Source organism: Camellia sinensis, chromosome 9 (assembly GCF_055761805.1).
Source record: "Camellia sinensis isolate YWXY chromosome 9, ASM5576180v1, whole genome shotgun sequence".
NCBI classification, from domain to species: Eukaryota; Viridiplantae; Streptophyta; class Magnoliopsida; order Ericales; family Theaceae; genus Camellia; species Camellia sinensis.
In genome coordinates this window covers 81,683,970-81,697,474 of record NC_138969.1, presented here as the reverse complement: position 1 = coordinate 81,697,474, position 13,505 = coordinate 81,683,970, and the positions used below count along the sequence as shown (strand labels likewise).

The 13,505-nt window shown below is 37.9% G+C and overlaps 1 protein-coding gene across 1 annotated transcript; it reads right to left on the bottom strand.

The window, feature by feature from the left end:
• Window positions 1-12,515: 12,515 nt before the first annotated feature.
• LOC145799582 (uncharacterized) lies at window positions 12,516-13,106 on the bottom strand. The gene has a single exon (XM_082889178.1). The coding sequence runs from the start codon at window positions 13,104-13,106 to the stop codon at window positions 12,516-12,518; it is 591 nt and encodes a 196-aa protein (XP_082745304.1).
• Between the last annotated feature and the right edge of the window lie 399 nt (window positions 13,107-13,505).

Here is a 13,505-nt window from a genome sequence, read left to right as displayed (position 1 = left end):
GATGTCTATATAAATTATGTTCGTTTGTTATTCCAACTCAAGCTATTTACTCACTATCACCCTTGTTTCCATATCTAAGTCATCTTAATGGAGAAAACTTGGTTTCTCGATTTAACTGCAGTGTCATTGACACACTGTTTCTTGGCCTGCTTGGCTATGAATGGTTCCTACTCCACCACTGATCAATCTGCTCTTTTAGCTTTCAAATCCTGTATCACTTTCGACCATCCTCACCACATATTGGCAACTAACTGGTCCTCAGCCACCTCAGTTTGTCACTGGATTGGTGTCTTTTGCAGCAAGCGCCACTACAGAGTGGTGGCCTTGAATCTCCCAAACATGGGTATTGGAGGCATCATTCCACCCCACATTGGAAACCTCTCATTTCTATCCTACTTCAACATCACCAGCAACAATTTCCACGGTCATCTTCCCAGCGAGTTGGCTCAATTGCATCGCCTAAATGTTGTCGACTTTGGTGTCAACAATTTCGGTGGAGGTGTTCCATCGTGGTTTGGAAACTTACCCAAGCTTCAATACTTGCGTCTCGCAAACAACAGTTTCACTGGTTTAGTTCCACCTTCCATTGGCAACATATCAACATTAGAGTCTCTCAATTTAAGGTCCAATTTTCTAGAGGGAAGAGTTCCTGAAGAGATCGGTCATCTTACTAAACTGAAGACGTTAAGCATGGGATTTAATAATTTGTCGGGGTCTATACCGCCAACCTTCTTCAACATCTCATCACTTCAATGGATTGATTTCACATCTAATATGAAGTCTGGTAGTCTTCCGGAGGATTTGTGTGTTTTTCGTCCTAAACTTGAGTTTCTTGCTCTTTCCGGGAATGAGTTTGATGGCCAAATTCCATGAACTCTAGGTGAATGCAAAGAGCTCCAAATCATATCATTGTCTTACAATAAATTCACTGGTTTCATTCCAAAGGCAATTGGTAATATGACTTTGCTTCAGATTTTATATCTTGGTAGTAACAACTTTAAAGGTATGATTCATTCTCACTTGTTACTGTTATTCAGTTTGGATCGCGTTTGATATATATTCAAAGTAAGAAGATTTGAAAATTTTCATAATGTAAATCTTTTTATTTTGGTGTATACCATATTCACAATTATGACTTTTGTCTTATTATGGTATCAGCAATGTTAAGTATCATGAAAAATCTTTCATGAATAAAGCACCACACACTAATCAAGGTAATTCAAGGATCATAACTCTTTCATGATCATTTTCATGAAAAATTTTTCATGATCCCTAACTTTTCTCTTATGGTATTGGTTATATTTTAGTTATAACTTATTATAGTATTAATTAAGATCTCTTATAGTTTTATATTTTGTTAATATATTTTAGTTATAACTTATTATAGTATTAATTAAGATCTCTTATAGTTTTATATAATGACCAAAAAATCCTTAATTATGTCTCATGTGACATTTGGTTATAATCCTTACTTATGGCTTGATTGATTATTACAACTTATTATTATTTTAATTACGATCAATTAGATCTTTGATATGCCATGTTTGGTTATAAGTTATTGTATTTTTTGTATTTACAATTTAAAAGTGATTTAATTATGTCATGTTTGGTGATAAGACTTGTTAGATTTTTTTCCCCCCTTCATGAAATACTTCTCCCAAAATGCTTGTTATATACTAAGAATTAATGCTTGTTATATACTAAGAATTAGTTAGTAATTCAAAACGTTTATATACTAAGATCTTCTTCATTGCAAGTATCCAAGTGTTGCTTCAATAAATGCTTCTTTCACAACACTTATATAAAAAATATTTTTAATTAATAATTTATCAAAATTAAATTAATTTATTTTATTTTATTTTTTATTTATTTAATTTCTTTTTTATGTATATGCCTTAACGCCCTGAGGATGACGACTACCCCAGATTTTATTAGTGTAATGAGCTCTACTACTCATATATATTAGTAAAATAATAACACTAAATATGATAAACAAAATATGGCAGATAAATATGATTATCCTAGAATTATTGATTTGAAAATACTAAGAGTATGTTTGGATTTTAAATTTGTGAAGAGATTAATGGATGAAAAAGAAGGGAAAGAAAAAATGAATGAAACGAAAGCTTTTTTTTTTTTTTTTTAACAAATCAGTTCTCCCAATTTCTTATTACAATTTTTGATTGATTGAAACAATGAACTCTAAAACTTTATGTGGCGTCAATTCAGTATAATTAAATTTTTATTTTATTTTTTGGTTGCCTTAGAAAAATAAAAAGAAAATGGTTTTTTTTTTCTTTATATTTTTTTTGTGGGTTTGGTTATCCATAAAAATTGAAGAAGTAATTATTTTTCTTTATTTTAAAAAATTCAAGACTCAAAAATGGTATTAAAAAAGGATTACCAAATTTGAGCACTAGGAATATATATCATTTGCCTATCCAAAAGTGCAACCTATATGTCTACTTGCCCATTTGAAAAGGAACTTTATTATAATGTACATATGTTTATACTACACAACACTACGTAGGTATAACAGTGGTGCTAGAGACCCCCAACACCCTCACACATTGTGAGAAGAGAGAGAGAGAGAATAAATCAATAAATAAATAAATGAATGGTCACAAATTAATTGAGAGTTGTGGTGGTTATAAATTGTGGGGGTCTCAAGTATTATTGGAGGTACAATTTGCAAATTATTTATTATTCTTGCAGGTGAAATTCCACAAGAACTGGGTAGTCTACATAGTCTGGAGATGTTAGCTATGCAGTCTGCCAACATCACTAGTCTCATACCATCTTCTATCTTTAACATCTCTTCCTTGAAAGAGCTTTATTTATCTACCAATAATTTATTTGGTAGTCTGCCAAGGGATATGTGCTCACTGCTCACATCATTCCTTGCCCAAAATTATGTATCTTGGGACAAATAAATTGATGGGAAACATTCCAAGGGCAATCGGCAACTGTACATTGCTCTCGGCATTTCATATTCAAGAAAATAACTTGACAGGTAACCGATCCATCTCTCAAACTTTAGTTGTTGACTTTGGGTAGGGAATGGGCAGTAATCTTTATCACACTACACACTACTTGTCTGAAATCATAAATTTAGATAAAATTTTTAAAAAATAGAAAAAAAATATTTAATTTATATTTTATTCATGTTGTCTTTATCTTTTCATTTTTTATTTTCAAATCTTTATCTCAATTCATAATTCAAATACAATCTTAATGTCCTCAAAAACTTTTCTAATTTCTTCAAATTATAAGAATTAAGTTTAGAAATGTAACTTGGGCTGGCTCTATCCGAATAACTTGAGCTGAACTTAAATTTTTTTAGGACTTAAACAAAATATTTTTGAATTCGGTACGGGTTTTGATAAAAATTCAGAAGCCCGAATTAAATTTGGATGAGTTTAGGCAAAGAAATCAAATAACTCAACCAATCCAAAACACAAATTATATATATATATATATATATATAAATTATTATTTGCTGGATGATATTAAAGTAATTTAGATCGTTAGATCATATTAAATATATATTATACACACAATTAACACAACACAAAAATAAATATTTTATCATTCATAAATTGTAAAGACCACTATAGTGGCATCTTTCTTACATTATATTATAAATTGCTTGTTTTGATATTATTAATGATTTTATAAAACAAATGTAATTAGAGTCTAATTTTAACAAATTAAATAACTTAGTTGCACTAAAAAAAAAAAAAGAAAAAAGAAAACTAAAATTTATGTGCAATTTGGACCATTCGGGTTTAATTTAGATTGGACTTGGGAAGACAATCTCAGATTACAATCCAGACTTGACCAACTCTCAACACAACTTGAGCTTGGATTGAACAACCTCTCACTCCACTCGAACAAGTTGGGTTGTTATAGCAATACATATAAAAATTTATGATAAAATTATGCTAAATTGTGATAAGGTGTGTAGCCATTATATGCATTGATTACCAACTCATTTGAGCAAGGCATATAATTATCTAACCCAAGTTCTCCATGGAATTTTACCTTGCTCTTAGTATTTTACATTCAAGAAAATAACTTGACAGGTAACCCATCCATTTCTGAAACTTTAGTTGCTGACTTTGGGAAGGGAATGGACACTAATCTTTATCACATTGAAAGAAATAGAGAAAATATTTAATTTATATTTCATTCATATTGTTCTCACCTTATTTTTTTTTATTTTTTTATTTTTTTACAAATAACTTGATAGGCAACTCATCCATCTCTCAAACTTTAGTTGCGGACTTTGGGAAGGAAATGGACACTAATCCTTATCACATTGAAAGAAATAGAGAAAACATTTAATTTTTATTTCATTCAAATTGTTCTCACGTTTTTATTTCCTCTTTTCAAATCCTTACCTTAATTCATGATTCAAACACAGTACAAATATCCTCAAAAACTTTTCTAATTTCTTCAAATTATAAGAATTAAGTTGGGTTGTTTATAGCAACACATCATATGATTTCAAAGATACATCATATGCCTTGCAAACTTATATGCATTATTAACAACTCATTTGGGCAACGTATATAATTATCTAACCCCAAGTCCAGCAAGGAAACCTCTTCTTCATCCATAGCATAGGTCAACCATTCATACTGTAAGTCCCATCTCCAAACCAACATATGAGTGCAAAAAATAATCCAAAATATGATAGAGGAAAATAAAATAAATAATGCAATCCCATCATCCCATGAAAATATGCCTAATTTAAACATACAAATAGAATAGCACTATAATTATGAGTAAATCAAACAAAACCAAATTGAGTCTTGTGTCATAATCAATTGAGATTGGTTATACAATTTCCCCCCCCTCCATTATGCTCTATCAAGTGTTATGTATATACTCGAATAATTTAAACAAATTCCTATATGTTTTTACTATTTTTATTCCATGTCAGATTAGTCTTTTTCCCTCCCTAACATTTTCATTTTTGGCGATCAACTCTTTTTCCATCCTATAATTGACTAAATCCTAATTCTCTTAACGGCCGTGCTTCAGGGCCCGAAAACAGGGGGCTCGAATGCCCCGTATTTCCATTTAAGGTAAAAAAAAAAAAAAAAAAAAAGGAAAAAGAAAGTAAAAAAAAAAAACAGTTTCTAAAAATGGAAATTAGGGGTATTAGGGGCAACTTTTTTAGGGCCACCAATCATTTTCCTTCTCTTAATCTCTACTATATATTAAATAAAAGTCACTTTTTGTCTTAAAAACTCTACGAGTTTCAAGACATTAATATAAATTTCTTTATTTTTTTTTATACCTTCTCTTCAATGTAACTTGAATTTTAATGCCTCAGAATAAATACAATAATTCATCCACAATATTAATAAATGACAACAATGATAAAATAATTATCTTCCATTAAATCCAAATGAGATTATAGAGGAAAAACATATGCGGTATACATTCAAAATGCCTGGCCCTAAATCTATAGCATATGTTGCAAACTAAAGAAGGAGAATGGAAGTTAAACAATTAGGAAATGCCCCAAAGGTTTACAACTTTCCAAGACAGTTTTTGGTTACAACAAAAGTGGACTTAAGTCCAATACAGATAAAGCCCTTGGCTTGTAAAAAAAAATAATAATAAATACACAAAAGAAGCTCTCACTCCAAGTCCTCTCAAGCTATTGCCTAGGTGGAGGCATATTATCAGCACCTAAAATATTTTTCCCACATAGGGTGAGCCAAAGCCCAGTAGAAGTAATTCAACACAGTATATGAATCTTAACAAAACTATAAGTGTGAAATGCATATGCAATGCTTGTGCCAAAGCATTTTATCTTTTTCCAAAAACCATGCAATGCCAAATGAATATTGTGGTGAAATGGATTTAGAAATACTCTCTGGTCCAAATAGACCTTCTTGATCATCTCTTTTCTATGAACTTGATGGTGTCTTTCCTGATCTTTTCTTTTCTCGCAAGTTATTGCTCTCTCCTTTCTTTGATTAAAGCTTCTCCTTTTATAATGTTCCCTAGTGGCCCTCCAGGGGCCCATTTCCTCATTCTGGGCCTCATGACCTCATCCCTGGTCCTCCACACTGCCCATGGGATATACGGCTCTGATGGTAATCTAACTTGGTTTTATTTGGCTATAACCCTTCCTAGATGGACCTGGCATGGGCCGACTTGTCTTCGGCTCTCCTTTTCTTTGGCTTTGGTTTGTTTGGGCCGGAGGGCCGTTTTCTGGCCGATTCGTGCACGACCCTTTCTACAAATGGCCAGCTTATGAGTTTCACATAATCTCATTTTTTCGACTTCCATAATTGCCCCTCAAACATCCGATTAAGATCTTTTTAGTCGGCGTGGTCGGTTAATATATATACTATTCGGGTTATAGGTTAACAGATCTTGAAAGTCAGAAACACGGCGCACGCCTTTTTGTACTGATACATCAGAATAGACGCGATATGAAATCATCATTGCTTCCTGCCCCTTCGTATTTGACACGCATTTAATGCAATTTGAAAACTGTCCCTCCGTATGTTTTGAATCTTGGCTCTTTGGCATTCTTCACAACGATCTTCCTCTCTCAAGACTCCTGTGATTTCAACTCTACCTTCCATCGTTCTTTCGCTCTAACCTATAAGTCCCACTCTCTCTTCTTCTTTTGTTCGCATTCCAGTCCCTTTGTGTTTTGTTATTAGTATATCATCTATTCCGTCTTGAATGAAAGCTCTCCTCTCTGAGGAGCGAGTCGCCGCCTTCTGTCGTCATTTCTCAATCCCAAACGACGTCCAATTGTCCCTTGTTACAGACAATGTGGTTGACATGGAGAGGTCTGATGCAAACACTATCCTCTTTCCTTTCTTATCAATTGCTAAGGGCAGAGTCCATTTCCCCTTGCATCCTATCCTCAAGATTGTTCTACGTTATTAGGGTCTAATTTTTTCTCAACCCAATGTGAACTTTTACCGTATAATCATGGCCTTAGTAGAACTGAATCGCCTACTTGGGCTCAACTTGGGAATCCCAGCTATTCAGCACTGTTATGTCATGGCGAAATCAATTAGTCGTTAAGGCCGCTATTTTCTTAGAGCCAAGGACATAGATCACCATTTGGTGACTATGCTTGCTAGCTCTAGCAAAAGAATTGATGACGTTATGGTCGTCGTTCGAGGCAATTAGGAATTCAGCAAAGGAGAAGATCACTTAGACCTTGTGCTAAGACGAAAAAGCAAGCCAGGTGGCTGAATATAATTGTTTCCTGGTTGAATGATCTATTCGGCAGTAAAATTCTATGTGCTGACCAGTTTTGTTTTATGCAGGTACTGACTTAAAAAGGGGCCTTATGTCGGCAGACAAAGCCATTCTTGGGCAAGTGAAGACGGTCTTTAACTTCAAAGGGCGTGCAAATCTTCAAGGATAGGGGTGCGCCGCTCACATTCTGTTAAAGTATGACCCAACCTACTCCACGTTTTCGATTCTAGACCATATCCCTGTGCCAAAGGGACAACAACAACTTACTACACTCATATTTCCCAGCTTCAAGAGCTTAATGGATATTGGTCTTGAGGGTTTTGATGTCGAAGAGGTTGGACCACAGGGTCGTTTAGAGGAGAAGGGTTCAGACACCGAAGAGGTTGAACCAGAGAGCTGTTTAGAAGAATAAGAACTAAACAAGGAAATTGAATTGGCCTTTGAGCAAATCAACCCTAATCAACGTAAAGGCCAACCCTCTACTTTCGGCTAAGTAGCTGTTGCTTCCCCAGAGGATAACATCTTCACTGAATTAGGAGATTTGCCTAGGGTCGACTTTGAGGAGATGGGTGGAGCATCCCTCGCCCAGTTTGCTAGATGAAGAAATTTTGAAAAGATGGCGGCAAGGAAGAAAACTGGTGGTCTTGGGGGGGGGGACCAAGAAGCTCCCCCTCCAACAATTGTTCCAGAAACAACTTGCAAACTCATTGTGGCCAATTCGGTTCCAGATCGGCAACAAACGGAAGACTCAGGCTCCGAACAAACTGATCAAAGAGGCAAAAAATGCCCTACAAAGACTCTTGCCGAGTCGTTAGAGGAACCGGTTGATAAACGACAAAAGAAGGAGGAGACCCCATTGGATTCGGCCGCACCATTCATCATCTAGCCAAGGACGAAGAGTACTCCAGTTATGATCAGTGGGTTAGCCATCAAAGATCCCGTTGTGGCCTTAAACACAGCGTCGACGCTTTGTTTTTCGGTAGACAAAGCTATATTTCATTTTGAGCTGGACATGGTTTTAATTACTTTTGCGGCTTAATCGGCTATATTGGTAAGTAACATGTACTTGAGATGGATCCATCTTTACTTTCTATGCCAACTAATGTGTCTTTGCTTTATTATGTTTTTTAGGCGGCGAGAAGGATAGCCGAAATCGGTCGCTGTCATTATGACGTTGTGGAGAAACTAGGTGTGATAGAAGGCCAACTTGAGAAGGAAAGAAGCAAGGCCACAGCTGCTATGGCTGACTTGATGGCGGCGATGACAAAGGTGGAAGCGGAAGCCAAGAGAACAGAAGAAGAGTGAGTGAGGGCTGCTTCCGAAGAGGAGAAAGCTAAGCACATCGATCTGTTTTGGCAGGCCGCCGAAGAAAGGGCAAAGTTCACAAACGGCGAGTTGAAGTTGGCCAAAGAAGAGAACACCAAATTGAGGGCCACCCTTGAGGAGTCGAAGAAGGCGCAAGAGCACGCTGAGGCGGATGCAACCAAAGCATTTGATGCCGGAGAGCTTGTGGCAAAAAAGCTCTATGCAAATAAAGCGTTGAAATTTGAAAATTGAGGCTTCAAGTATGGCTGGCTCAAGGCTCTAGCGGCCGCCAAAGTGACTCTTGATCAACCGATTCCATACGAGCAATTGGAAGTTTAACCCCTGGAGTCAGACCCAGAGGAGTTTGAGGATATTTAGCTTCATTTATGTTTATTGTTTTGATGTTGCTTGTTGCTTTTCTTATACTTGTAGTCGTTTTGGTAATTTTTTTTTGTATTAAGGTCATTTTCATTGGTAAAGTAATGCATGCTCGCGTACAATTTATGAATGAAAAATGCCTATTCTGGTAATGAGTTAATGAAAATTCCTAGCATTAGATAACTTTAGTGGTCAATTCGACCAAGTACATAAAACTTCACAAGGCATTAAATAATGAAAATGCCTATTTGTAGATGATAAGCACAAAGCAAAAAACTAACTTCACAAAGCATTGAATAATGAAAATGCCTGTTTGTGGATAATAGGCACAAGGCAAAAATCACTTCAGTGGTCAAGTGGGGCAATGATGCAATTCGGCCAAATATGGATAAGCCGAATAGATTCACAAATCTGCCCTTACCACAATTGAAGATGTAGTTCCTTCGCCGAATAGGAGCAAAATCACTACAGTGGGCAAGTGGGGTAGTGATGCAATTCGGCTAAATATGGATAAGCCAAATAGATTCACATATCTACCCTTGCCCTAGTTGAACACGTAGATCACTCACCAAATAAAAACAAAATCACTGCAAAATCACTAGTTGAACACGTAATTCCACCGTCGAATAAAGGCGGCGGCGGCGACTGCAGGTGCATCGTAAGCACTGCACTTGGTAATTAATGAAGAGGGCCGCCAAGCACGGATGCGGCCCGTGGCGTCATTAAATAGATAGTGCACAGCCCATAAAAACGGGTATCCAACAACAAAGTCAACAACAAACATAGTGGAATAGGCGAAAGCATTGCGCAATGAACAGTGTGATCGTATGTCCAGCAGGTTATTTTTCAACAGTAAAGGCGAAGGAAAAAGTTTAGTGAAACTAGACGCAGAAACGAATCGCGGAGTTGGCGACAATGTGGTGTCAGAGGAGTGAAAGCGACTTCATTTACCCTGACATCAAAGTATGTCCCCAAGGAGGAGTGAGGTACAGAAATCGCCAAGAAGCGGAGCACAACAAAGAGGGAGCACCAGGGCTGCGAGTGCATAGACATCCACGCGAAATGAGCCGAGTAGATTGCTACGCCCTCTAAGTTTTGCTATTTTCATTGGGAACAATCCCATGACTGAAACAGACTCGATTATTCATGATCCGAACATGGCGGTGGACTTTACTCAGAAAATATTTCCACCCGAAGTACAACAATCTATGATCAGGCGAGGCGACTATGCAGTCTTTAGAGATGATGTCCACAGGGCAATCAGAGGACTCTATTATGCATACGAAATAGGCATGCACCTTCGCTCTGCTCAGAAAGAGATTGCTCAACAGTATAGGTGGATTCAGGATTTGGAATGCTGTGTAGCTAAGGCCGAGAGTGAAGTGTGGAAAGCCAAGGCCACCGAGAAGTAGCTTGCGGGATCGGTGAATACAATCGTTACAGATAAAGTGAACCAATGGCTGATAGATCATGCTATAGCCGATCGGGACACTGCAGCCGTTTTTGCCAAAGAAGCGATACGATCCCAGGCTTATGAGGAGGGCATTTTTGATGGACGAAAAGTCAGCATCGAGAAGACCAGGGAAAAGCTGGCCGATGATGTTTGTCGATGCAAGAACCATGGTTTCAAGCATGGTTGGATTATGGATTTTTAGGCTACGGGTATCAACTCGGCATCTCCCCTATATCAGAACTACAACTTTTCATTTGAGGCTTATGATGCTGAGAAAACGGATGATGAAGAAGAGGTGGATTAGAGGGAGGCCGCAGCTACTTCAGAGAGAGTTTGAGTAGAGAGGAAATTAATGGATTTGTAACAAATATCGCTGTTTTTATAATAAACATTGTTTGTAATTTATTTTAGTTCGCTGTTTGTTATGGTGTTTGTTTTTTATTGCAATATGAAATCGAAACTTTTGGCGACAAATGCAATACCACTTTGTGTCATTTATATATGCAATTTTGGAATTTTGACAGACAATCCTCATCGTTGTGGAAAAATAAACTCAAATGGCACTTTGAATGAGGTCTTCAGCAATAGTTGACTGCGCAATCAATGGGCGCTTTGAATTCGGAGGCTCGTTCGGCCAATCTTGCCGAACACGAGAGGTGCTTGTATTGCAGAGTCTTTTGGCAATGGCCAACTATGCACAAATACAAAGGGCGCTTCGAAGTCAGAGGCTTGTTTAGCCGATCGTGCCGAGCACCAGGGGCGCTACAAATTTGGAGTCTTTTAGCAATGGCCAATTGTGTGCAAACATAAAGGGCACTCCGAATTCGAAGGCTTTTTCGACCGATCGTGCAGAGCACGAGGGGCGTTGAATATCCAATCATTTCAATAAGATCCAATCAAATGAAAGCCATGAGGAATCACTGGTTAACTGTATAGATACATTCACGAAAAGTGAAGAAAAACACATGATTACTACACAACAAAAAGCAAAGACAGTTTCGATGTCGTTCAATGATAAAATTTGCATAAGTGGGTCGTATTCCATGGTCGGGGAAGTTTTTTTCTAGTCATGTCCGAGAGTCGATATGCCCCTGCCCTGGCAATTGAGTCGATCTGAAAAAGGGCCATTCTAGTTGGAGCCCAGTTTGCCGTCTGCTGGATTTTTGGTGGCATGAAGCACTTTCTTAAGAACCAACTTCCCAGAGGCGTAACGGCGCAACTGTACTCGCTGGTTATATGGTACCGCACCATATGCATAAGAGCTCATGGCGTTCTTCAATCAAATTTAAGTCTAAGGCCAGCATCATATCATTTCATCTTATGTTAAAAGCTTTTGATCTTAGAGTGGGCAGGCCAATTTCAATAGGAATGATTGCTTCTATCCCAAAGCACAAGGCGAACGGTGTTTCACTAGTAGATCGCCTTGGCATAGTATGATGAGCCCATAATACACTGGGTAGTTCTTCGACCCACTTGCCCTTAGCCTTTGCCAACCGTTTCTTGATTCCATCCAGGACCACTTTGTTAGAGACCTCAGCTTGACCGTTACTTTGCGGATAAGCTAGTGAAGAGAAGTATGGCTGAATACCATATGTGTCACACAATTCCCGATAGATGCCGTAGTTGAATTGGGTGCCGTCGTCGGATATAAGTGCTCGCGGTATGCCGAATCGGGTTATAATGTTCTTTAATACAAAGCATTTGACATCTACGTCCCGGATGTGTGCCAATGGTTCGACCTCGACCCATTTTGTAAAGTAATCCGTTTCAACAATCAAGAACAACTTACTTCTTAGAGCCCTTGGTATTGGTTCGACGATGTCTAGGCCCCATTGAGCAAAAGGCCAAGGACTAGTAACGGAATTCAATTCTTTAGTAGGCAAATAAGTCAAGGGAGAAAACTTCTGGCATTGTTCACACTTTTTTACGTAGTTCTCTACATCAGTTCACATAGCCAATAATACACCTGGGTTATGGCTCGATGGACCAATGAACGCCCTCCAGAATGGGCACTGCAACTGCCTTCCTGTATTTCGGCCAAAAAATCCACCACTTTGTTTGGATGACCACATTCCAAATACGGCCTTAAGAGTGACTTTTTGTAGAGCTTTCCATGGGGATCCAAATAGTATCATAGGGCTTTGTTCCACAGCTTATGGGATTCTTTCTTATCTGTTGGCAACTGTTCTGAGGATAAAAATGCGGCGATGAGATCTATCCAACTCAGCCCCAGGTCAATGACATTGATACTAACAGACTCTGAAAGACTGATACTCGGTTCGGGAATGAATCTCATCTCAATGGTTCGCTGAACTTCTAAATTGATGGCAGAAACCAAACAATCAAGATCATTTGCACAGGTATTTTGGTCACGGGTAATTTGATTCAGCTCGTGGTGATCAAACTTTATGAGTAATGAATTTTCCGTCTCAATATAAGCTGCCATTAGGTCATTTTTGGCCGCATACTCCCCCTTCAATTGATTAATGACCAACTTTGAGTCACAGAAGACCTGTAATTGCTTGGCACCAAGGTGAAGCACATTATAGAGGCCGATTAGCAAAGCTTCATATTCAGCCTTGTTGTTTAATGCATTGAAACCCAGTTTGACTGCTTGCTCGATTATTGCGCCTTTGGGGGTCATCATCATTACTCCTGCCCCACTGCCATGCTGGTTAGATGAACCATCGTAGTATATCTGCCAAATATCCCTGACATACATTCTCTACTTCTGTTAGGGTCAGAAAGCTGGCTGCTCTGGCTCGAAGTTAGCATGACAACCTGTAAACTCGGCAACGAAGTCAGCCAAAACCTATCCTTTGATAGGTGTTCTGGGAGAGAATTGGATATCATGTTGGCCGAGTTCTAATGCCCATTTGGAGACGCACCCTGATGATTCCAAACTATGAAGTACTGTTTAGAGAGGGTAGTTTGTCAGCACGTTTATGGTATGGGCTTGGAAATAATGTATTAATTTCCTGGCGGCCACCATAAGAGCCAAGATCATCTTTTCCAATGGTAGGTATCGTGTCTCAGCATCCACCATCACCTTACTAACATAGAAAATAAGCCTTTGCTTGCCTAGCTCTTCCTTTAACAACATGGCGTTGATTACCTGATC